Source organism: Mus caroli, unplaced genomic scaffold, assembly GCF_978045245.1.
Source record: "Mus caroli unplaced genomic scaffold, Mus_caroli_1 scaffold_8, whole genome shotgun sequence".
Lineage (NCBI taxonomy): Eukaryota > Metazoa > Chordata > Mammalia > Rodentia > Muridae > Mus > Mus caroli.
In genome coordinates, this window is record NW_028227263.1 from 13052865 (window position 1) to 13077574 (window position 24710).

General features: G+C 44.2%; 1 protein-coding gene across 2 annotated transcripts; it reads left to right on the forward strand.

Annotated features, from left to right (window-relative positions):
• The first annotated feature begins 4595 nt into the window (after window positions 1–4595).
• Oat (ornithine aminotransferase) lies at window positions 4596–23866 on the forward strand. 2 transcript variants are annotated; one of them, XM_021168381.3, is made up of 10 exons: window positions 4596–4684; window positions 10543–10777; window positions 13249–13473; window positions 14112–14207; window positions 16752–16879; window positions 18762–18884; window positions 19562–19690; window positions 20597–20710; window positions 21671–21815; window positions 22991–23866. In XM_021168381.3, exons 2-10 carry the CDS (start codon window positions 10579–10581, stop codon window positions 23149–23151), a joined length of 1320 nt encoding a protein of 439 aa, XP_021024040.1. In that variant the 5' UTR covers window positions 4596–4684; window positions 10543–10578; the 3' UTR covers window positions 23152–23866. The 2 variants fall into 2 exon arrangements, with proteins under 2 accessions (XP_021024040.1, XP_029335700.1); XM_029479840.2 differs by lacking the exon at window positions 4596–4684 and adding an exon at window positions 5240–5445.
• The last annotated feature ends 844 nt before the right edge of the window (window positions 23867–24710 follow it).

Consider the following 24710-nt stretch of genomic DNA (forward strand, 5'->3'; position numbering starts at 1 on the left):
AGATCCCAGGTACATTCCTAGCTGCAGAGTTAGATGCCACCCTGGCATACATGAGACCCGGCTCAAATGTTTTTTTTTATTAGGCTCCCGTGTCATTTCTTCAGCACATAACTGTGCTTTAGCAAGGCCAGCACTGGGATGTGGGTAAGAAACTCTTGATGTTCTTTTTCTTCAGTCCAGGTTTCAAGGACTTTGGTCTGAGTGGCTGTTACTCTTCTACACTGGGGAGATCTCTGGGCCCCAGGACCCACCCCTTTATAAATGCCACCTGCTCTGCCCCTAGTTGCTGCCCAGGGCCATAAAGATGAGCAGTGATAGATATGAAAGGACTGTTCTTATGAGAAACAGCATGGAGCTGTGTGTGGTGGTGTGTACCTGAGATCCCCGCATTTGGGAGGCAGAGGGGAGAATTTAAAGCTGGCTCGGGCTCCCGGCTACGAAGTGGGATCCCGTGTCTCCAAACAAATCAAACAAACCAACAAACCCCTACAAAGTAGTCTGTCTCCCAAGATAAGATCTAGACAGGAGACAAAGTAGGAGCATAATGGCAGGACAAGAGCAGACAGGAAACAGGAAGGTAAAGGAAGAGGAGGAGGAGGAGACACCCCCCCCCCACCTCCCGAAGGCTGGGGAGTGGGAGGGGTCTGCAAGGGGAGGATGAGCATTGTAGGTAGACTTCTAGATCTAGCTATGGGCCTAGAGATACCTCAGACAGGCACATCTGCACATCTGAATTGCAAAACTTCTCTGTCTGCAGGTATGGTAGCTCCTAGTTCAGATTTAGGTTAAAGATACGGCTGCCCGTATCCAGCTGCCCCTTTCAGGCTCCCCTGCTCCTGCTGGATCTCTGGTGTAGTGGATCTGAGGAGTTCATTCACCTATAGACATAAACACCTTCCCCAACTCAGCGAGTGTTTGCTTGCACATATATATGTGCACCAGGCCAGAGGAAGGTCCTGGATCTCCTGGAGCTGGAGTTACAAATATTTGGGAGCAGCCTGATATGGGTGCTGAGGACTGGTCAGGTCCTACAGCCCGGTGCTCTCTTACTGCCGAGCCGTCTCTCCAGCCCTGGGAAGACATCTTTTTAACACAAATATAATTTGCCACAGCTTTTTTTTCTTTTGCTTTTTTTTTGGGGGGGGGTGTCATTAATATTTCCTGAGGTTTCTTCTCAGACTTTCTTTTTGGAACTAGTGTGGATTTTTCAAATGCTTAAAAGCTTGAAGCCCAAATCTATGTATATGTATGTAGCCTAGATTAATAACAAGCTGGACAGTGGAGTGCTGGGGAAAAAGCCTTCTTAACCCATATTCTCTCACTGTTTTTTTTTGTTGTTTGTTTTTCAAAAGCCATTTATTTTTTTGATTATGTGCACATGTATGTGGGTAGGTGCCTATGAGGGCCAGAGGCATCAGATCCCCTGGAGTTGGAGTTTTAGACAGTTGTGAGCTATCTGAAGAGGGTGCTGGGAACTGAACTAGTACATGCTCTTAATCACTGGGCTGCGTCTCAACTTTGCCTTTTTTTTTTTTTTTGAAACAGAATCTTTCTGTGTAGCCCGGGCTGGTCTCACACTTGCAGTGATCCTTCTGCCTCTGCTTCCCCAATGCTGGGATTGCAGGAATGTGCCACCATGCATGGCAAACACAGGATTTTAGTCAATAAATATTGAGAATTGTCTACTTCAGAAACCAAAGTGTTCATTCCCTTTCCAGGTGAGAGGAAATCAAAATTGCAAGGTTTCCGTTCATAATCACTAAAGGAGCATTTCCCGATTGTCTCTTTCCCTTCCTTTTCACATGGGTTCACTTGTTATGAAACTCCACACAGAGTCAAACATTAATGGCACTCAAGGGACATTTGTCAAATTAAGTTGTGGATTTAACTTGGTTATCTGCTTAAAGGATTGTTTCTATTTATTTGGTTGGTTTGGTCTTCAATACATCCTGACCAGTTTACCCCACCTCCTCTTTTTCTCCCATTCCCCACCCCACTCCACCCCACCCCAGTCCCCTCTCCCCATCCACCCCTTTTCTATTTCCCTTTAGAAAAGAGCAAATATCCCAGGAATAGCCACAGAACACAGCTAAGAAGATACCATAGGACTAGGCACAAACCTTCATATCAAGTTTGGGTGAGGCCACCCAGTAGGAGGAAAAGGGTCCCGAGAGCAGACAGAAGAGTCAGAGACAGCTATTATTCCCACTGTTAGGAGTCCCACAGGAACACCAAGCTAACAACAATAACACATGTGGCAGAGGGTTAATGCAGACCAATGCAGGCTCTGTGATTGCTGCTTCAGTCTCTGGAAGCACTGCAGGAGCTTTGTCACTGGGCTCTACGGTTCCTGCAGAAGTATTTGCTTGAATCTATTGGTAGCGTTAGACTCAACAACCCCTGCCATCTGGGCTCTGCCCCTTCTTTGTGTTGAGTTTTTAGATTGTGCAAATGCAATCAGAGCAGCTGTTTCTCAGAGGGAAAAGGCTACTCCAAGGTGCAGGTTGTTCTTTCGTGGCTACAATTAGTGATGGGGAAAAAAAAAAAAAGCAACCAAGTAGGAGGGAACCCATAAATTTTTATCATGCTCTTTGTACCCAGCGCCATTCTCTGATAAGTGAGAAGTGATAAAACTCAGACATTCCCAGAGGTTTCTTGCTTATGAAATCCTTTTCATCAAAGAGCACCCTACCTGGGAGTTCAAAAGGATTGCCACATGTTTTGATGTTACCCTTAGCTCTCCTGATGAGCTCAGCTGCTCCTGCTTGCCAAGGCATAACAAGATGGCCCTGGCTTTACCCATTTGTCCTGGCTTACAAGAGCAGAATCACAAAGAAGCAGGTTCTTTTCTGACCCCAGGGGAGGAAGGGTCAAACTCCCAAGAGGTTGATCATACTGAAGTAGGTGGTATGAAAGGAATAAAAATGAAAAAGATAAAGTTATCCACTCATAATAATGAACCCTAGAGGGTAATTAATGGTCATTATAGTAATGAAGTAATGATCAGGGCAAATGACCTTAGCCAAGGACAGGATGAGCCCAGGAGGCTTGCTCAGTGCTCCTGAGGATATTGGATTCACTGCTCTATCTCTGAGCCCACACCACTTTCTTGCCCCTACTGACCAGGTCAACTAAGACGTTCCCTGCTATGGCTGTTGAATGTCTTCTATTTGTCTCTCTACCTGGGTCTTCTTTTGTTTGTCTTTACATGTGTCTGGTGTGTTTCAATGAGTGTGGGCACACAAGGTCTGGTGTCTTCCACGATTGATTCCTATGTATATAAATATATTTAATTGAGCCTGGGTCTCTCACTTGAACCCAGAGCTCTAGGAATTTTCCTGTCTCTACCTCCCTGAACGCTGGGATTCCAGATTGGTCTTGATGCCCACTCAGCGTTTATGTAGGCTTTGGGGACCGGAACTCTGGCCTTTTCATGCTTGCCCAACAATCACTTTACCTACTGAACCATTTCCTCTGCTCTTTGCCATCCTGCTTTCTTTTCCTCCTCTTTCTGATCTTGCTCTGTGTCTAGGGAGGCTAGTTTGTGGGGATTGTCTTTTCTCTTGTTTTCTCAAGTCAGGGTTTCTCTGTGTAACTCTGGCGGCCCTGGAACTCCCTCTGTAGACCAGGCTGGCCTAGAACTCATAGAGATCCACTTGCCTCTGCCTCCTGAGTCCTGGGATTAAAGGTGTGCACCACCACCACTACCACCACCAGTCTTAACAGACTCCTTAGGCTCCTGGCTCCCTCCAAGTAGTCTTTCCTCAAACTCCTCTCTCTTTGGGGTTCTAGAAACCCCACATCTAGCCCTGGATACTTGGACTGACAGTGGCTCTCCCTGGTGTGTCAGTCCCTCCATCCTTATGCTTTCTTACTCACACACGTTCTTTCCAAACTGGAGTGTGAAATCTTTCTGGCTGACCCTGAAGTGTAGGGTAGTGAATCACTGGTCCTCTGTGGTCTGCAGCTTTTGGTACAGGGTTGGATAACTCTTCTATTCTCTTCATATTTTCTGATTTATAACGAGCGTTATAGACAAAAATGATACCTAAGCACTTTCTCATTGTGTTTATCCTGCAATATCCTTTTCCGGTTTTGAGTTTTAACCATGGTAGTGGAGGGAGTGCAGGCAAGTCTATACTGCGTAGCTGTCATTTCCAACCACTTATAACAACAGTTTATAACATCCGGGCGGCGTTTTACAGCTGTTTTTAATCTTCTAGAGATGATACTAGAAGCATCAGTAAGCTGTTTTGTCATTTTGGTACTTGAGGGTTCAAGGTCATGTGGTTTCAGCATTTAAGATATGGTGTTGCTCCCAAAAGGCTCTTTCAGGAAAGGTTTTGGAAGGTCCCTGGGCTAGAGAAACGCAGTGAGAGGCCATCATTCCTTCGGGTAAAAGAAAGCTCCAAGTTCAGTCCAGAGCTCAAGCGCCACAGGCACAAAAGCAGACTGCGCACTTGGGGAAGGCAGCAGAACTTGGCGCCCGGAGGCTCAAGGCCGGGTGGGTGGGGCGAGACTGAGCCTCTTGTGATTGGTGTGCGGCCCTCCGCCTTAACCAATGAACTGAGAGAACGGGCGGGGGCGGGACAGACACGTCATCTTAAACGACCTGACGCGCCGGGCGGCCACATCGCGCTTCGTGGCTGAAGTACAGTCAGTGTCGCTTAGCGGACGCTGTCAGGTACGACGTACGCGCCGGGGCTGGGCCAGAGCGACTAGGACCCGCTCGGTGTTCCGGAGTCTCCGCCGGGGCAACACTGGAATCTCCGGGTCTAGGGCGCCACGCAGACCCGGGGTGGGGCGGGCTCGGCGCGAGGACGGGCGGGGCACGGCTTGGGCTCACTGTCCCCGGGGGACTCGGCTAAGGGGACTGGGGCCTTGGAGGTCTCGACTTTGAAAAGGCGGCGTTGAGGGCGCGGGGCACCACGAGCAGCTTGGCTGGGGGGAGGGAAGGACCCGATCCCCGGGGACAGAACTGCGAACTTGTGGTCGCGTCACCGGGAGGGGGCGCTGATGCGGACCAAGTCCGAGCTCCTTGGGCAGCTTTTACATCTCGTGGCAGATCATACCCATCCCTCCCCAATCCCCACTTCTCTTCAGTCCTAAACCAAATAAGAGGATTGAGGAAGTGACGTGCACTCTGTGATGAGATGGTGGCTAAGGATTGGCCCACAGGGCTCTCTGCACGAAGAGTCCCCTCCTTAGGCCTTTGACAAGCTATGCTGAACCTCAGTAAATTCCAGTCTAATTGTGGGGAGCTCTTGCTGCCAGCAAATCTTGCCCCAGGCCTACAGCAATGCCTAGGAGTACATTTACCTTGTAGATGTGTCAAGATATGTTAAGGGAGAAGGAGTGGTTTTGGAATGAAGTGGCTTTGCTACTTGAATAACCTCTGATTTCTCCACCCTAAATTTTCTTGATCAAACTTGTTAGTGTCTGTAGGTAAGTTAATTTTATGTAACTTGTAACTGTACTTTAAGTTGTATGTGTGTAATCAGGAATGAATGCGCCATCCGAGGCCAGAGGGATCCCTGGAGCAGTTCTTGATAGTTGTGCCATGTAATGTGGGTGTTGGGAACCAAACTTGGTCTTCTGCAGGCATAATAGGTGATCTTAACTGCTGAGCCATCTTTCCAGCCCCTAAAAATTTAATTAGTACGTATTTTAAAAGGTATTTTTTCCTGTCTCATCTGTTTACCTTCCAGTCTACTTTTATTATGGTTATATGGATATGTATTTTATGCTCTTTGCAGAGTTCTTGAGGATGAACCAAACTGTATACCTGTATACTTTTTTTTTTTAGATTTATTTATTTATTATATGTAAGTACACTGTAGCTGTCTTGAGACACTCCAGAAGAGGGCATCAGATTTCATTACGGATGGCTGTGAGCCACCATGTGGTTGCTGGGATTTGAACTCGGGACCTTCAGAAGAGCAGTCGGCGCTCTTAACCACTGAGCCATCTCGCCAGCCCCCAAACTGTATACTTTTAAAAATAGTAATGAATGGGTAGTGTCGTGGAGGTGTGCGGCGGAGGGTGCGGTGGAGTTGGTTCAATCCTTTCCCAGTAGTGTTACTTTAGTTGTTTGCCAGTGACGCACTTGAGGTGAATTTTAGCCAGAATATTGGTTACATAAAACAAAGCTTATGTTGACAGAACTTCTAAAAAAAAAAAGAAAAAAAAATAAGGGCTGCGTTTGTGAATGGTTACCTCAGAAAAGTAAATATTTAACAAGCGCCAAACCAAATTTACTTCTCAAGCTGAAGATTTTCAATGGCTTTTGGATGACTTTACACTGCTGATTCTTTTAGAGCAATTTAAGGAAAGGTTATTTAATAAGTCAGACTAAACAAATTCTTCCAAATGCACCCCTTAATGGAGACTGTACTGTGGAGACATTCCTGTGAGCTAATGGGGAAGGGAACAATGATGGCCTGAAATTAAACATAGGTGTTCGAAGTGCTCGGCCTGTCGTTAGTTCTTACGTTTGGGCTCTTATATCTGCTAAATATAAATAGCAGATAAATAATAAATAGGAATAATCTATCTATCTATCTATCTATCTATCAGTCATCTTCGGTTTCTCGAGACAGGGTTCCTCTGGGTAGCTCTGGCTGCCCCAGACTCACTTTGTAGACCAAACTGGTATCAACTCTGAACCCTTGATGAAAAGATGAGTTTCCATAGGAGGACAGAGAAGTAGCCTCTCAGAGCTGAGTTATTTTGATGCAGGATGGGTTTAGGAGGGACTTTCGTTGTAAATTCAAAGGGAGAAGGTGGAAAAAGTTATCTGTATAGTATTTATGCACAGAAGAAAATTGGTAGTTAATGGTAATCTCTTAAGTAGGTAATTTTCTTGTCTGACTGCTATTTATTTTATTTTAATATTAAGGCAAGGTCTCTCTTTATAGCCCTGGCTGAGCTGGAACTATGTAGACCAGGTTGGCCTCTAACTCCTAGAGGTCCATCTGCCTCTGCCTCTCTAGAGTGTTGGGATTAAAGGCCTGCTTGACCACCTCTAACTTCTTGGGTATCTGAGAATAGTCTTAGGCTCCTGATCCTCCTGCCTCTGCTTCTCTAGTTTATTTGGTACTAGAGATGGACTCCAAGGCTGCGAGGATATTAGGCAAGATTTCATTTTTATTTTTTAATGAAAAACGATCCAGTTTGAAGACCCTGGCAGTGTGTTTTTAAAGCTGTGGAACTTGGCTAGTGTTCCTGTGAACTTAGAGCAGAGAGAGTATAATGAATAACTCCTTTGTGCCAAACCAGAGGCTTTCACATGGACTCCTCACGACCCTGTGAATGGCGTCAACCTCATCGAAGTTCAGAAAGAGTGACACATTCACGCAGAGCGCAGAGCCGCACACTGAATTTAAATCTGGATTGTGCAGTGCTGTGGACTTTCTATCATACGTCTACCATTTCCCGAACCCCTGTGAAGGAGAAGGTTGTTGGTGGCTGTTTTAAAGCCTTCTTTAATTTTGTTCTAATATTTCTCATTCAGTACCAAGCTCAGTAACTTGAACACAGAGGCTCTTTAATAGAAATGTGTGTACCAGATTCTGCTCTGTCAGGGTCTGTGCAACTTGTAGCCTTTTCCAGTTAAGTTGAATATCCAGAGTATTACTCACATTTTGAATGTTTCTTGTGACGCTACTGAACATTCTACATGAAATTGAGAGGACGTGGCAGATAAAGAGATTCTAGCTGAGGAGGTAACTCAGTGTAAGTTGAGATAAGTCGAGTTCAGATAACTTTTTAGATTCTTTCCCATTGCACTCTTTATTTTGTTTGGAGTCAGCTGAATGTAGCCTTGGACTGGAAACCCTCCTGTCTTAGCCACCGCCCCCTCTGCCCCACCCCCCCCAATCCATGGCTGCAGTCACTTGCTGTCCTATTGCAACCTGTAAAAATACACCATTAAAAGCATTTTTAGGATTTTTTTTCAATAACCAGGTTTTTTTTTTCTTTTTTTGTCTTTTTGCCTATTGAAAAAAAATCATGGCTGTAGACTTTGGTGGGAAAGGTATATGAATAGTTTTTAAAGTTTGAGCCTTTCCCTAAGAATAGGTGACCTGGTGACACAAGGCTGCACCTCCTGGGAACCCTGACTGCGCTTTTCTCTACACAACATTGTTTCCTCAAAGCTTACCGGATCCTTTCTTTTTATTTGACTTTGCTTCTTGTCTGCTCTCTGTTAAACAACGCAGACCATGTCCGAGTTCATTTTCAGTGTTTCTGACATAAATACATTTTATGGAAATTGTAGAGAGTAGAGAATAGTTAAATACAGCCACGGTGACTTTTTGTTTTCTCTCCTTAACAGTTTCCCCTAATACTCTTGCATAATTGGACATGCAATTTTTTTTATATATATAAAATTTTCGTTTCTTTTCTTAATTAGACATGTCCTAAAATGCCTTGCCATGTTGGTAGAGACTTATTTTAAAGATTTGTTTGTATTTTTGTGTATGAGTGTTTTGTTTGTGTGTATCTAGGTGCATTTGCTAAGGAGTATCAGAGAAAGCACATTTTATGCATATTTGCTAGGCAGAAGTTAATACAATTTTAAATTTTCAGTAGTTTAAGTAGGATCTACTGTGTAGATTGTAAAGAGCCTAGGAAGAAAGGATAAATTGGTATCTTAGACTTCGTGGTGGTGAGGAATGAGGACTGGCTCTTTGTAGTACAGCTAAACATCTTTGTTAGCTGCCATTTCCAGGCTAGTGATTCTGGCTTTGTTCTTGTTAGAGAGAAAATACTGTGGAAATGACAGACCTTTTCCTTAGGGAAGTATATAATTGTGTGTCTTATTTTAAGAATCACTTGGACCCCCTAGATCTTGCATTTTCAATCTGTACTCTGGTCGGACCGTGGGAAGGAAGACTAGTGGCACGGTTCTGGCAGACAGCGTAGAGTTCTGGGAACTCATTAGTGACTGCACATTCCTGAACCTCACTGGGTTTTTAGTGTGGAGTGAGAGCCTAGTTGAAAGAGAAGTTAGCCAAGTCCACGATTGGCTGATTTGGCAGCGCAATCATGAGTGCTAAGAACATGCATGGTTTGACTTGTTGGAAAATTCTGTTGAAACATGAATTAGCTATTTGTATATATAGACACCCCCTGCTTGCCTGGCTTTTGGTAACTTCCCCCTAGTCTAGAATTTACCTAAAGTGCTTTCCTTCTCTGCTTCCAGACATCATACCTATACCTGCTCTTATTTGTTGCAGGATCTTACATGATCTTAATGGTGAGCTGTGCACACAGAAGTTGGGGGAGCACTGTTAGGGACTGGCTTTAGAACTGGTGCCGAGAGAGGCCTGATCCTGAAAAGTGTAAATAATGCCAGTCTACACCGGTGTGCTCGGGATTTTATATACCCCACTTAGCTGTTCACGCTTCGGTATTCTCTTGGTCCCAATTGTTTGTTTTTCCTTTAAACAGTTGATTTTTTTGATACTTTTTTAATGTTTTGTGTGGCAGGGGAGGTGGGTGGGTTATAGACACAGCCATCCTAGCAAAATAGATTCCTTATGAGTCATTTGTTATATATGTGTATTTGTTACTGTAAGATCTCAAGACTCTTAACAAAGTGCAAAACAAGTCTTTTCACCTCTGTTTATGCTGAGTTTGACTAATGTTTTAGATATCTGTGCTAAATGACAAATTTTACCTTGTGTAGTTTGGGTGCTAAACTCTTTCCAGTCTCCAAAAGTTACTTTTTTCCTGTTTCTGTATATTTTTTAAAGATGTATTTTTATTTTTTGTGTGTCCTAAATGTCTGCCTGCATGTATATATGTGTATCATGTTGGTGTCTGAAGAGGGTGCTGGATCCCCTGGAGTTACAGATAGTTGTGAGCCATCGTGTGGGTGCTGACATCTGAGCCCAGGTCTTCTGCAAAAGTAGAAAATGCTTTTACTCGCAGAGCCATCTCTCCAGCTCTCTAGCTTTCTTCTCCTCCTATCTTCTTTCTCTTTTGAGGAAGAGGCTACTTGTAGCCCAGGCTGGTCTGGAACTTATTATGTAGGCCAGGCTAGCCTGGAACTTGAGTTGATCATCTTTCCTCTGCCTCCTGAATGCTGGGATTACTTCATCTAGGTTAAACGACATTTGTTATTACTTGTCTCACTGCCTACATATCAGGATGATTAAAAATGCAAAATAAAGAATAGAGTTGGTGGGGAGCCTGAGGGCCTGCAGTGGGGCCGAGAGAGGATGAGGCAGGTGCTGCTTGTGGTTCTAGCTCCACACAGGGCCACTTGAACCCAGAGTTAAAAGACCACCCTGGGCTTTCAAAAGGTACAAAATGGTTCATAGTCTCTCCTTTTCACACCCTGCCTCATGACCAACCAGCAGGCAGTTGTGGCATCTGACTTGGCGCCCTGCCTGTTATCTTCCCTGAACCCTGCACTGTCTGGTAGGATAGGGCTGACTGCTGACTGTGTGGAAGCTTGGCAGTTACTTAGTGAGCAGACAGGAGTTGGCTCTGGAAAGGTTCTCACTCTCCACACCTTATCCTGACTTTGGACAGGTCTGTCTGCACTCCCACTCCTGAAGGACCCACACAATGCTTTCTAAACTAGCAAGTCTGCAGACCATTGCTGCTCTGCGCCGAGGAGTCCACACCTCAGTCGCCTCTGCCACGTCTGTTGCCACGAAGAAGACAGAGCAAGGCCCACCATCTTCTGAGTACATTTTTGAACGGGAATCTAAATATGGTGCACACAATTACCATCCTTTGCCTGTAGCCCTGGAGAGAGGAAAAGGTATGTTTTGGATTAATCCACCCACACATTTGCTTGAAATGTGTTATCAGAATGAGTTGTTTTGTGTTTCTCATGTGTAAGCCTCACTGAATGCCTGTTGCAGATAGGGCTCCTTTGACTTTTCTAGGCGACTAAGGCACCTGTGCCCATCAATTTTCCATGGGAGCCTCACGATGGTGAATGCAGAGGAAATGGGCATGCGTATCACTGACAATCTTTTAAAATTAGTTTTTATTTAGACATGACTCTAATAATAAAAACGTTATGATGATATGAAAATCATTTCTTTCCTTTTCCCCCAGATAGCTGAGGCTTTTCTTCGTTGTGTTCTCCATCCCTCCTGGCCCCATGTACACCCTGCTTTCTAGCTCTTCCCCTAGATACTCACTGTGCCTCCTCTAAGAGTCCACAGGGGCTTTATCTTTTATATACACAGGTCGTTATCAGAACCAGGAAGTTAACAAGAGCAGAGCAGGAATCAGCTTTGTGTCCTTAGACCAGGACTCTCATTCTTGGTGGTTCAGTGTCTGTTGATCAATAGAGCAGTAGGTCTCCTCTTCCCCTCCCCCTTACTCTTCTTCCTCTCCTCTTCCTTCCTCCTCCTCTTTCTCATCCCCTGTCTTCTTCCTCCTTCTCCTTCTATTCCTTCTCTTGTTCCTCCTCCTACTTCACCCACCCCTTCTCTTTCTCCTCCATCTCCTTCTTTTCTTCCTCCTCCTCCTGTCCTGGGCCAGTATTTTTTTTTTTTTTTTAATTGTAACACTTCCCAGCTGAAGTATTTCAGCCCTGTAAGCCAGTGTTTCTTCAAATTTGGCGCTGCCTGAATTGATGTGGAGTAGAATTGCTGGGTCATGTGGTAACTCTGTGATTAGCTTGTTACAGGAACTGCCAACCTTTAAAACAAAACAAAAAAAACCTCTGTGTGTGTGTGTGTGTGTGTGTGTGTGTATGTGCCCATGCCTGAGTGGAAGCAGAAGAGGAAGTCAGGTGTCTTACTTTATCGGGTTCTGCTTTATTCCTCTGAGACAGAGCTTCTCACTGAACATGAAGCACACCATTTTGGCTAGGCTGGCTGGCCAGGGAACTGCTGGGATCTGCCTGTCTCTGCAGTTAAGGCTGGGGTAACAGGAATGAGTGGCCATGCCCAGCTTTTTAAAAACGTGGGATATGGGAACTCAAACTCAGGTCCTCATGTGAGCCTACATAATAAGAGCTCCTACTGAGCCATCTCCCCAGCTCAGGATTACTAATTGTTTTTCAGATCAGCTGTACTGTTTTTGATTTTTGGTATTGGTAGAGAGACAGGCTCTTACCTTGTAGTTCAGGCTGCTCCTAACCTTGGATTCATCCAACATGAGCTGCCAAGTGCTGGGATCACAGGTGTGCACCACCACGCCCAGTCACAGCTGTACCGATTTACACGTCCCCTAGCGATGCATGCGAGTTCCAAACGGTTTATCTTTGCCCCACTGTTTTTTCTTTTAAAAATTATAAGCATACTAGTATGGAATAGTAGCTCCTTGTTTTGATTTGCATGTTTCTAATGGCTGGTGATGGATTGTATGTCTTTACATGTTCATATTAGCATCTGTGTGTCTTTGAAGAAAATGCTAGTAAGTTATTTGCCCATTTTTTAAAAAACAGAGTCCTGCTTAATCCAGGCTAGCTTTGAACTCCTGACTCTCCTACCTCTGTCCCCTCCGTGGTGGGATTAAAGGTATGTGCCATCATGTCTAGTGGCTTTTATTGTTGTTTATCATTATGTTCTGGATACTGAGTCCTTATCAGGTATATGGTTTGCAAATACCCCTGTTAATATGTTCAGTTGTAGTCTATACTATACAAGAGTTTTGTCTGTTTTGTATAATTTCTTTGTAAATTCAAAGTTTTGGCTCCTGAGACTAAAATTGCTTAAGAGGTTACAACCAGCCAACCAACTTACCTCCCTTCCTTCCTTCCTTCCTTCCTTCCTCCCTTCCTTCCTTCCTTCCTTCTTTCCTTCATTTTTTCTCTCTTTCTTTTTAAATAAACTTGGTATAGAAAACTTTCAAATAAAAATAACATTACACGCTGAAATTGCCAGAACTGAAGCTTATCTATCTCTGTAAGCTTCTTACTGTTAGACTAGCGCTTGGGATGGAAGCTGTGGAGCGTCAGGCTGGAGTTTACACTTTCACTGTTGAGTATATTTTTATGTGCTTATTCACCACTAACCCCGCCCACAAATTTATGACACAATTACAGCCTTTTTATACTGTTTTGTTAAATGTACGTGTAAGAGTTAGTCAGATACAATACAGCTTTAATATTTCTTTCTAAATCAAAGTCAGGAGGCTTGCACTAAACCATTTTAAGCATAGGAATAAGTAGAGTACCATATATAGGTGTTTAGAGGGCTTAAGAAGTCAGTCTTCATTTTGGGATCTTGTGGCATACGGAGACTCTCATTCTTTTCCTTCCCTCTATTTTAGGCATTTATATGTGGGATGTGGAAGGCAGGCAGTACTTCGATTTCCTGAGTGCTTATGGTGCTGTCAGCCAAGGACACTGCCACCCAAAGATCATAGATGCCATGAAGAGTCAGGTGGACAAGCTGACGTTAACATCTCGGGCTTTCTATAACAATGTCCTTGGTGAATACGAGGAGTACATCACCAAGCTTTTCAACTACAACAAAGTTCTCCCTATGAATACAGGTAACGCACTCCCAACAACCAGTCATTTGTTTCTTTTTTTTTAGAATAACTGTTTATTTATATATAACTTATTAATATTAAATTAAATATTAATTTTCACCAATTGCTTCTGTTCATGGTTTCTTGACTTTGTTCATGGTCTTCATTTTACCTTCCAATATGTAAGCTGCACCCAAAACAATAAAGGGTCTTTAGAAATCACAGCTCCCAAAGTTGGACATCCACTACAGCCACCTCCATGCTTGCTATTGGCAAATGTAGTCCTGGTAGCTTGTTTCAATCACTCTCCATGACAAGTTTTTAGAAAAAATTTGTTCAAGCACCTTCAAATGAGACCGGTTTTGTTGCACCTGGAAGAGCCCAAGGACACGCCGGGTTTGGCCGCCCGAGGCCTCCGCTGTGCGCCATGCTGCAACCGTCTGCTTGCACTCTATGGCGCTGCGGGGAAAGCAGTCATTTGTTTCTTATTTGTATTTATTGAGCATCTCACCATGTCACCTAGGCTGGCCCTGAGTTTATACTCCTCCCACCTTAGTGTCTCAAGTAACTGGGATTAAGTTGTGTATCACATGCTAAGCTTATTTTTTTTTTTGTTGATAGTTTGCATTAGTCAAATTTGAGTATTTTCCTTACAATAGGAGTGGAGGCTGGAGAGACTGCATGTAAGCTCGCTCGTCGTTGGGGCTACACCGTGAAAGGCATCCAGAAATACAAAGCAAAGATTGTTTTTGCTGGTATGTAAATTTAAATGTTACAGTGTTAATGATATCATTTATGCAAGACATTATTTATGGAGTGTTTTATAAAGGCTAATGAGGGAATTCCTTTTAGATTTCTTTTTCTTTTTGATAGAATATTTTTATTGTTTATTGTTTACTTATTTCAGTTTTAAAGATTTTTCTCATAATATATATTTTAAAAATTTTTATTAGATGTTTTCTTTATTTACATTTAAATGTTATCCCATTTCCTCGTTTCCCCTCTGAAATATTTTTAGATTTCTAAGTTATTTCTACATGAATGAGAGTTTCCTTTTGTGATGCTGTGGAATGAATCTAAGGTCTGATGGATGCCAGTATAGTGCACTCCTTAGCCACATCCCTAGCTCGAGATTTTTCTTTCTTGACTCCTTAATCCTCCCTTCTTAAAGTAAGTGGCTATTTGATTTAATTTCTCATTTTACCAGATTTTCTTCATACCTGTTTTCTTGTTACATTTTTGTTTGTTTTGCTTTAATTAACTAACTAATAATTAATTTATTTTTGGTGCTAAGTTTTGAAGGCTTTGTGTTTCCTATATAAGCATTGTATCATTGAACATTGGTGGTCAACATCTTTTGTTGTTTTTTGAGACAGGGTTTTATTTATGTGTAGTCTTGGCTTTCCAGGAACTCATTATGCAGACCAGACTGGCCTCAAACTCATAGAGATCTGTCTGCTACAGCCTCTCAAGTGCTGGGACTAAAGGTCTGTGCCACTATGCTTGGCTTGTGGCCAGGATTTTAGTCCTGATCTTGAATGTGCCCTGTGCTGTGTTCTTAGAAGCTGTCAGGAACAGGAAGCCTGAAGCTGCCCTTGTTACACTTCTGAGAATGGCTGAGAAGGAATGCTTTTGAGTTCTTGTTAAGGAGATGTGTAGTTTGTTGGGATGATATAATCTGACTTAGATAATTTTTGTGTGATATTCAAATGATAGGGCCTGACTTTAAAGTTTTGATATTAGTTAAAAATAGTATGTATTGGTTTTGTGGTCAGAATCCATCCTTGTTTCGTCTGGTGAAAACATACAGTTAAATTATAAATCCTATAACATAATAACGTTATGGTTAGAAGCAGTTTGTATTGAGACGACAGATTATGATCTGAAGAAATGTTGACACGATTCTATAACTTACCATTTTGTTTTGAAAGCTCTAGCACATAGGGTAGACAAGCTGTAAATCCTGCAGCCGCCCCAGGGAGGGACGTAGAAGAGGAACACAGGAAACCTTGCTGTTTGTGTTGAGCTGGCGTGCAGGCAGCTGCATGGCCATTGAGCACCTATGGAGCAGATAGGGGGCTGTACCAAACTGGAAAAAGCCTAACGTAGCAGAGAAAGTATAGTTAGGCTCTTGCCAGCATTGAAGAGACAGAAAAGGAGAATCGGGAAAGGTTCCACTTTTCTGAAACATTTAGAAAGGGGTGTGGCTTAACCCAGCAGCAAAGCTTGGCTTCGTTAGGACTCACTGTATGTTACTGTAAGTTACTACCTAGAAGTTACCGTTGTAAAATCTTAGGTTTTAGTGTGGCTGTCCTAGCTGGCTATTAGAGACAAAACATGATTTCTATTGTATTAGAGACAAAACATGATTTCTATTGTATTAGAGACAAAACATGATTTCTATTGTATTAGAGACAAAACATGATTTCTATTGTAGATTGTCCAGTCTCTTTCAGACTAGCTAAGGGTGTAAAGATATTTTTGCATCCTATTGACAGAGGCTAGAATGCCAGTGAAAGACTATATCCCTGCAGTGTGAGCTACGGGATGAGATCCCTGGGACTAGGGAAAGCAGAACAGCCTGGCTCCTGGTGGCCTGACTCCTGAATCTAACGCGGGTGACAGAGGCTTTTGCAGGAGGAATTGAGTTGCTGCTGATGTAGGTGGTGCCGCCTTCCTTAGTGTGATGAGTTCTTGTTCTCTCTACTGTTCATGGCTGAGGTTAACTCCATCTTCAGTGATGTCGTTGTTTGCTCTGCTGGCTAATGGTAGGATGTTTGCTTTCTATTAGAGTCGAAGCTCTGAGGACAGGCAGCTCCCAGGCTAATTACCTGTCTATCTCTTGTCTTGGAGTACTCTTCGACTTCCTGTGGCTCCCATTTATTAATAGAAAAAAAGATGTGATCCTGAGGAAAGGCAGCTGTCTATCTATTTCATTTAAGTTTTGTAGAGGATTATAATGTCAAGGAAGGCAACGTGGAAGGTATTTGGATTGTCTGAGTGTCTTTTCTATACGTGAATTTGGAAGTGCATCTGTTGAGTAGGTAGCTTGCAGTATTGGGTTATCAGAAGGGAACTGCTCATCTCTATGCTAGATGCCTTTTCTCAGGTTCCTATTGTAAATGTACCTTGTCTGTCTAGGAACCCTGCTTTGAATGCTTCAGTTGTTGGGCTTCAGTTGGAATGGGTCTGAGGAAAGTACTGTAGAGATTTGTCCTTTTAGTTAGGCTTCCCAAGGTGTTGGTAGGGCAGTACTTGTGGGTTTCTTTGGAATAATCATTGCTTGTCTTTCCTTTTAGATGGAAACTTTTGGGGTCGAACGCTATCTGCAATCTCCAGTTCCACAGATCCGACCAGTTATGATGGCTTTGGACCCTTCATGCCAGGCTTTGAGACCATCCCATATAACGATCTGCCTGCACTGGAGGTACATCAGGGTGGCTATGGAACTTGGCTCATAGCAACTGGAAATTATTTTGAATGAATTCTTGCCTGCTGGAGAGAGATCTCAGTGGGTAAGAGCACACTCTGCTATTGCAGAGGTCCAGCTCCTTGGTGGCACCTAGGTGGCAGCACTTTCTTTAATGCCAATTTAGTGGATCGAACACCGGCCACTTGGGCAACAGGCATGCTTGTGGTGCAGATACATACATGCTTACGTAGTCGACAAACACCCAGGTACAGTCAACCAACCAACCAACCAACCAACCAACAAACAAAAAACCCAACCAAAACAAAACAAAAACGCAGGGGCGGTTGCTCAGTGGTAGAACAGCATGTGAGAGGTCCTGGGCTTGAGCCCTAACACTTCAAAATGAACAAACTTACAGGAATCGGAAAATTCTTAAGGTAGGCTGAAGTCAGTTGTATTCTCAGTACTGGACAGTTAGTGTACAACGCAGGGGATCTGCTCTTGTCATCTAGTACTAGGCCAGCTGGCCAGCTCACCAGCTCCGAGTGTAACTACTGGACTAGTACCCATTAATTACTAGGTAATCTCCCTCTCCCTCTCCCTCTCCCTCTCCCTCTCCCTCTCCCTCTCCCTCTCCCTCTCCCTCTCCCTCTCCCTCTCCCTCTCCCTCTCCCTCTCCCTCTCCCTCTCCCTCTCCCTCTCCCTCTCCCTCTCCCTCTCCCTCTCCCCCGCCCTCTCCCCCGCCCTCTCTCCCTCTCCCTCTCCCTCTCCCTCTCCCTCTCTCTCTCCCCCGCCCTCTCTCCCTCTCCCCCGCCTCCCCTCTCCCCGCATCCCCTATATATCCTGTCTTTTGAGATAGTCTATGTTTTTCCTCTATCTTTTTTTCTTTTCCTGCCTTCCTGCCTTTTTTTCTTCTCATTTTGAACCCTTGACTGGCCTGGAACACAGCATGTATACTGGGCTGGCCTTGAACTCAGAGAGATCTGCTTGGCTCTGCCTCCCGAGTGTTGAGATTAAAGACCTGTACCAACACTCCTGGCCTAGATACATTTTTTTTTAGACTTGTAAATTGTAGTCCTTTATTTGTGGTGCTAGGGAAAGAACCCAAGGCCTTGTCCTTTCTAGGCAATTGCTGTACCACTGAGGTATATTTCATCTCCAGGCTGAGTACTTTTTTTTTTTTTGGTTTTTTGAGACAGGGTTTCTCTGTATAGCCCTGGCTGTCCTGGAACTCACTCTGTAGACCAGGCTGGCCTCGAACTCAGAAATCCGCCTGCCTCTGCCTCCCAAGTGCTGGGATTAAAGGCGTGCGCCACCACGCCCGGCTGCTGAGTACTTTTGTACAAACAAAGAACTCATAAGATGGTGTTTTGTTTGTTTTAATGGTTTGAGTGTTTGCCTGTATGCAGATGTGCCATGTGCATGTACTAGTGACAGACGCCAGAAGGGCACTGGATCTGCACTTAATGGCAATTGTGAGCCCTTATGTGGGTGCTGAGAATGGGACCTAGGACCTCTGCCAGAGCAGCCAGTGCCCTTAGCTGCTGAGTCGTCTCTCGCTCCTGACCTAGATTTTACTTATAGTAATTGTATATGCCTGTAAACCCAGCATGCTGGAGTCCTGGAATTACAGGCATGGACCACTGTCATCATCGTTACCCCCGCCCCCGTCATTTTTTTTAGATTTATTTGTTTACTTTAAGTATTTTGCCAGCATGTATATGTGCACCATATGGGTGCTGGGAGTCAAACCCTGATCCCCCAAGCAACAAGTATTCTAAACTGCTAAGCCACCTCTCCAGTCTGTCCCGCATAATTAATTCCTAACAGGAAGTATTTGATTTCAGTTGCCAGAGTAGAACAGAAGCTATTAAAACTCGCTCTGTTTCTTTCACAGCGTGCTCTTCAGGATCCAAATGTTGCTGCCTTCATGGTGGAGCCCATCCAGGGTGAAGCAGGCGTTATCGTTCCGGATCCAGGATACCTGACAGGAGTTCGGGAACTCTGCACCAGGCACCAGGTTGTCCCACTCACTTTACAGTGAGGCTAGACTGACTGGCCTGCACTTGTTTGGACTCTGCTGACAGGCTAAATGATGAGTTTCATGACTCAAGGAACACTCAGTGCTTCGCACCCTCTGTGGAAGCTCACTTTTCAGTGTCTAGAACCCTGGAGAGATGCCGGGCTGTGGGCTGCTGAGGCTGCAGCCATCGGGCTCTTGCTGCGGTTCCCTCCTCCCCTCCAGGAGGCTTTCGCTCTTCTGATCCCTCTCCAGCCCTGTCTCGTGTCCCTTTGCTCCAGACCTTACAGATCTTCTCCTCTTTCTTCCACCAAAGCTAATAGTATATTTTGCTCACTAATGAGAATTCCAGAAAATATTTGATAATTGAATAAGCATTAATTATGTGAATTTGTTCTGAGAGTGTCATTAAAGCCATTAAAGCTCTGCAAACTCTTCATGTTTGCACACGTGCCATTCTGCCATGCAGAACAGTGCCACGTGGGCCACTGGGAGGTATTGGCCTGATACAGGAAACAGAGTTTCATAGGATACCATTGAATTGTGCGGGTACAGAAAGCATCCTCCTAGATCGCAGGGTGTGTCGGAATGCCTCTTAGTGGCAAGACTGAAATAGTGATGGTCTTTGTTTCATCAGTACGTGAGAATGACAGTTGGCTGCCTGTTGTCTCTCCCAGGTCCTGTTTATTGCTGATGAAATACAGACAGGATTGGCCAGAACTGGTAGATGGCTAGCTGTGGATCATGAGAATGTCAGACCTGACATGGTTCTTCTTGGGAAGGCCCTTTCTGGCGGTTTATACCCTGTAAGTTCAATGCCCTCCTTTGGCGACTGTGACTGGGATGCCTTTTAGGTGGTTTGATTTGGCCACGTGTGACGTAGACCACCTGGAACATTTTAGTGGACCCTTCGGTGGTCCACGAGGTTAGTGTTGACCATGTGCAGTGTGTGCCTTGGGGTGCACTGTGGCATTTGATTTGGACAGAAGCGTCTCCCCTCAGAAGTTTTCACTCCCACTGTTCAGTAGCTAGATTCACTAGTTGTTCAAAACCTTGTACAAGGAACATAAAGATGGGGACATTTTGTTCTTTTGGGGGGGGGGTTACATCTAGAGCTAGTAATTGCTGTGGGATAAAAGGACTTTGAAGGATAGATGTTCCTGCCGAGTAGACTGAATTGTTTTTTTGCAGACAGTGACCAAGTTTGTTTTCTAAGTAGAGTATTTTGGAAAGGACTGTAATTTTGTAAAACAGCTTTGCTTGGCCTGCAGAGATGGCTAAGTGGTTAAGAGCACTGGCTGCTCTTCCAGAGGACCTGGGTTCAGTTTCCAGCTCCCACATAGCAGCTCACAGCCATCTGTACCTCCAGTTCCAGGAGATCCAACATCCTCTTCTGGCTTGCATAGTCACTGCAAACAAGTGGTGCATAGACATACATGCCTGTGCACAAAATACCTCGTGCACACAAACTAGTAATAAAAACGTTTTTTTTTTTTTCTTTTCGTTCTAAATGTGCGTGCTGTATTGTTTTGTGCCATGAAATGTGTTTACTGCACTTGTAATGTTTTGTCTCGGGTTATGATTGAGAATCAGGAGACAGATGTAAGCTTTGGGTTGGAACCTTACAGAGATTTAATATCAGCAGTATAGGAGTACCTGTGTTCCTGGTGTACTGAGAATATGAGGAACAACATGATGCTTCTGTCTTTCAGGTGTCTGCAGTGCTGTGTGACGATGAGATAATGTTGACCATTAAACCAGGCGAGCATGGCTCCACATACGGCGGAAACCCACTAGGCTGCCGAATTGCCATTGCGGCTCTTGAGGTGAAAACAGATATGGCTGAATGATAGCTACTTTAAGTAGTGTTGAAGTTATTTTTAATTTAAGTTCTGGCATAATAAGTTTCGTAAGTTAGCCAAGTGCTAGAGAACATGAAGTCCAGAGAGAAGGCTTTAGGGGCAAGGCATTCTCAAATAGTAACTTTTGCCTTGTGTCATAGACTGGACTCCTCTGGGCTTCTCGAGTGTGTAGTCTGTCACCTGGCTGCTGTCCACCTACTATGCAGTTTAACAACAAGATTAGTTCTTTTTTTTCCTTCTTTGTCTGTTTGTTATACATAAGTCAAGGTTTCATTGTAGTTGATACTGGCCTAGAATTTACCAAGTAGCCCAAGCTAGACAGTTGGAAATCCTCCTGCCTTAGCTGTCCAAGTGCTAGGATTACAGGTGACCACAAACTCGTCTTCCCTCTTGTTTGTCAGATGGCAGATTTGAGGGCTGGTGGTCTTAGTTCAGTGAAAGAGTAAGACTCTGGGTTTGATACCTTAGTACCACATAGATAGAAATGAAATCAGGGATGGTGGGACACACCTGTAATCCCAGCACTAGGGAAGCTGAGAGGCAGGACAGTCACAGGTTTGAAACCGGCCCAGGAAGTAGACATAAGGTATAGTAATATGTTAGGGGCAGGAAAAAGGCAGTTCTCTTACAGTTTAAAGCTAAGTTATACTAAGTCCATTAAGATGTTCAGATAATAACTGTACTGTAAGTTGCATTAAGCGAATTTTAATCTTTATTTTGCCACGAAGACTGATTGACAATGGATTTGTGACTAAAGCAAGGCTCTGAGGTTGTATCTGTTTAGCTAGAAATTAATCCAGGCCCTGAAAATGAAAAGCACACACAGGTGACATCACTTGGGTCTCTGTCTCATCACACGGGCATTTTGCTTGCAGCTTACATGGGTTGCTCCAGGATACTCACTGGTACATATACTTAAAACAGGTTTTAGAAGAGGAGAATCTTGCTGAGAACGCAGACAAGATGGGTGCTATCCTGAGGAAGGAGCTCATGAAGCTGCCCTCTGATGTTGTGACTTCGGTGAGAGGGAAAGGGTTGCTAAATGCCATCGTCATCAGAGAAACCAAAGGTAAGAGAAACCAAAGGTAACGGCCAGAGCACACTGTGTGGAGAGCCCTTTCAAAGACTATGGTTAAGGCAGTCCTCTAACAGTTGATTAGATAGTTGGCCAAGCCATTTAGGCAAAGTATGACCCAATTGTATTAATGTTATCTTAAATGTTGATCTTTCCAACAGGAAGGCATGTTTAACTCATTTAACCAAGTGTTTATTCTTTGCAGACATTTTTATTTCCTGTCTCTGTTAGTTAGGCAGCTCTTTGCAATTTCTGGCTATCTTCTGTTAATCTTTTCCCCTCACTTGAAGACTTTGTACATCCTGTAGAGGTCATAAAAGCAGCAGGAGGAATAAAAGGAATGACTTTGATGTTGATAATAAGGAATGGAGGCTTCTTTGTGTGCCTGACCTCACTTATCACCCTCCAGGGCACCCTGCTGGTTTTCTTGGGTTAACCCCTCCTTTTAAAGCAGGGATTCCAACCGAGGAGCTTTGAGAAAGGAGCCACAAGTATCTGACTAACAGGTTGGACTTGGGCAGTGGTTGAGAGTCACTGCTGGGTGCGGATGCTTAGTTCTGCATGCTCAGGAGGTGTGTCAGCTCATCTCAGCAGTGTGCAGGGCTCCGTGGGTCATCTCAGCAGTGTGCAGGGCTCATTTTGTGTCTCCTACCCAAGTTCTGTCACATTAGTTCCCCCATGGTTGCATGTTAGGTGCCCCTAACCTGAGAAGTGGAAACATTCCCAAATCTGGAAGGTTTTGACTTAAACCCTCACACCAGAGGGAAATCCCTTACTTGACCCCAGGGGACAGGCCATAACCAAAATGTAGGGCTCTAAGAATCTTGGGTGAAATTACTTTTAGACTGTGCCAGGGTGAAATATGAGTTTCATGTTTACGTAGCCCCTTTTCTGAAATACATCCTCTCCTTCTGTATTTGCCAGCATTCCTGAGTCTGGAAGGAGCCTTTCTGGCCCCAAGCACTGCAGACAAGGGCGTTCTGCCTGTAACAGTCTAAACTTGTCATTCAAACCTAGTTAGGTGCTTGCCAAGGAATCAGTAAGGCAACCTCTTGAGTAAAGCAGTGACTTAGAGCTCCTTTTCCTGACACTGGGGACACTCTCTGGTGGGGCTGCACTGGCTGTGCCTATGACAGGGTGTTCATACCTTGTGACCATTTTTCTTGTAGACTGTGATGCTTGGAAGGTGTGCCTGCGACTTCGAGATAATGGGCTTCTGGCCAAGCCAACCCATGGTGATATCATCAGGCTTGCCCCTCCACTTGTGATCAAAGAGGATGAGATCCGGGAGTCCGTGGAGATCATCAACAAGACCATCTTGTCCTTCTGAGAGTAGGAACTCCGGGGAGCCATCTTCAGACAGGGCTCTTGCGAAATTCTGCTTGCAATGGCCAGAGCCTGTCTCCTAAAAGGCGTATATTTCAGTTGATGCATAGTAGAGAGACACCTAGGAACCTGCAGGTGGCTGCGTGACAGAAAAGTGAGAGCGAGAGGCGAGGCATCTCTTTGTTGAGGTTTGACTGTGTGGGAACTTTCTAAGGAGAAACAGATCCATCTGCGCACAGCCTGCAGATGGAGTCCTGCAGTCATTTACGTGCGTTTTTGCAGTTTCCTTGCTGATGTGAATGTTTTGTATTTAGAAGTTATTTCTGAGCTACTACAGAAGAAACTAGCTTAACCTCGTGCAGTTAAATCATTATAATCAATGAATGTTAAGCTGATTGAAGGTTAAGCATATGTAAAATACTAGTTTAAAGTAAACTTTCCATTGGCCAACACCAGAATGTATTATATAGATTCTGAGAATTCATTACTAAATTATACTTTGCTTGATTGCAATTTGTAAAACATTTATTTTCAGTATTTCTTTGAATAAAGCTTAATGTTTCTTTTTACGCCAACAGAGTATTTTGTATTTCCATTTTGGTAATAATCAGTGTATTATTTCATCCTGATGACTGGCATTTCATTGCCTATTGAGATCACTGGGTGTGTTTCAGACCTTTTATTCTAAATAAAGCTATGACCAGTTTCTATCTGTACAATGATGTGAATCTATTTACTTATTTATTTATATTTAAATTTTGTTTCATTTTTCTCTAGTGTGTTTTGTGTAATAACTTCACAGGGGATGTGTGTGTGTGTGTTTCACAGGGGATGAACTTTCTGAACTGGAACAGTTCACCCCTCCTTAGGCCACCTGGGGGTCCCCTGTTCCTGAGGAGGTCACCATATTGATGATGAACTTATTGTGGTCACCTGATCAACATAGAGCACTACAGCCCAGGACTCCTGGACTCAAGCAATCCTCCTGTTTCAGTCTCAGCCTCCCAACTAGCTGGGACTTCAGGCATGTGCCACCTTGCCTCTGCAAAGTTCAGTAGTGGCTGTGCCTGCCAGAACTCTGCGTGTGCGTGTGCGTGATTCTGCATTTCCTGCAGCTGCTCTCTGAGATGGAGAGACTGCCTTAGGACCTGTGATCATGCATTAAGAGAGTCTTCAGAAGAGGCCTGAAGACTAGGTGGACTTGGCAAATGAATCTCCTGGCCAAATTTGGAAGGCCATCATAGTCTGGAAGAGAGGAAAGCATGGTTGTGTGTAGGAGGTTCAGGGAAGTAGAAAGCTTTGATCTCCAGGCAAACCAGGCCTTGGTCTGATGGGCCCTGGGATTGCTGAAAAGGAAGCAGGTCATAGAAAACCTGCCAGGCTGAGTCCTGGAGCAGTCAGTCACCTGGCATACTTAAATTACTGTTGCCACCCACATGCCCCGGGCAGCCAGTTCTGCAGTGCTGAGCAAGCTGCAAGGGAGTCCTAGGGAAGGAAGTTGCTTAGTGGTTCGGCTCATCAAAACTCTTGTATCTTAGTTCCTAATGTTTCTCATAAGGAGAA

Excerpts from the sequence above, each read along its gene's own strand:
- Oat (XM_021168381.3), top strand. The coding sequence starts at position 10,579 with ATGCTTTCTAAACTAGCAAGTCTGCAGACCATTGCTGCTCTGCGCCGA. Across the intron at positions 10,778-13,248 it reads AGCCCTGGAGAGAGGAAAAG|GCATTTATATGTGGGATGTG; the intron begins GTATGTTTTGGA and ends CCTCTATTTTAG. Across the intron at positions 16,880-18,761 it reads ACGATCTGCCTGCACTGGAG|CGTGCTCTTCAGGATCCAAA; the intron begins GTACATCAGGGT and ends TTTCTTTCACAG.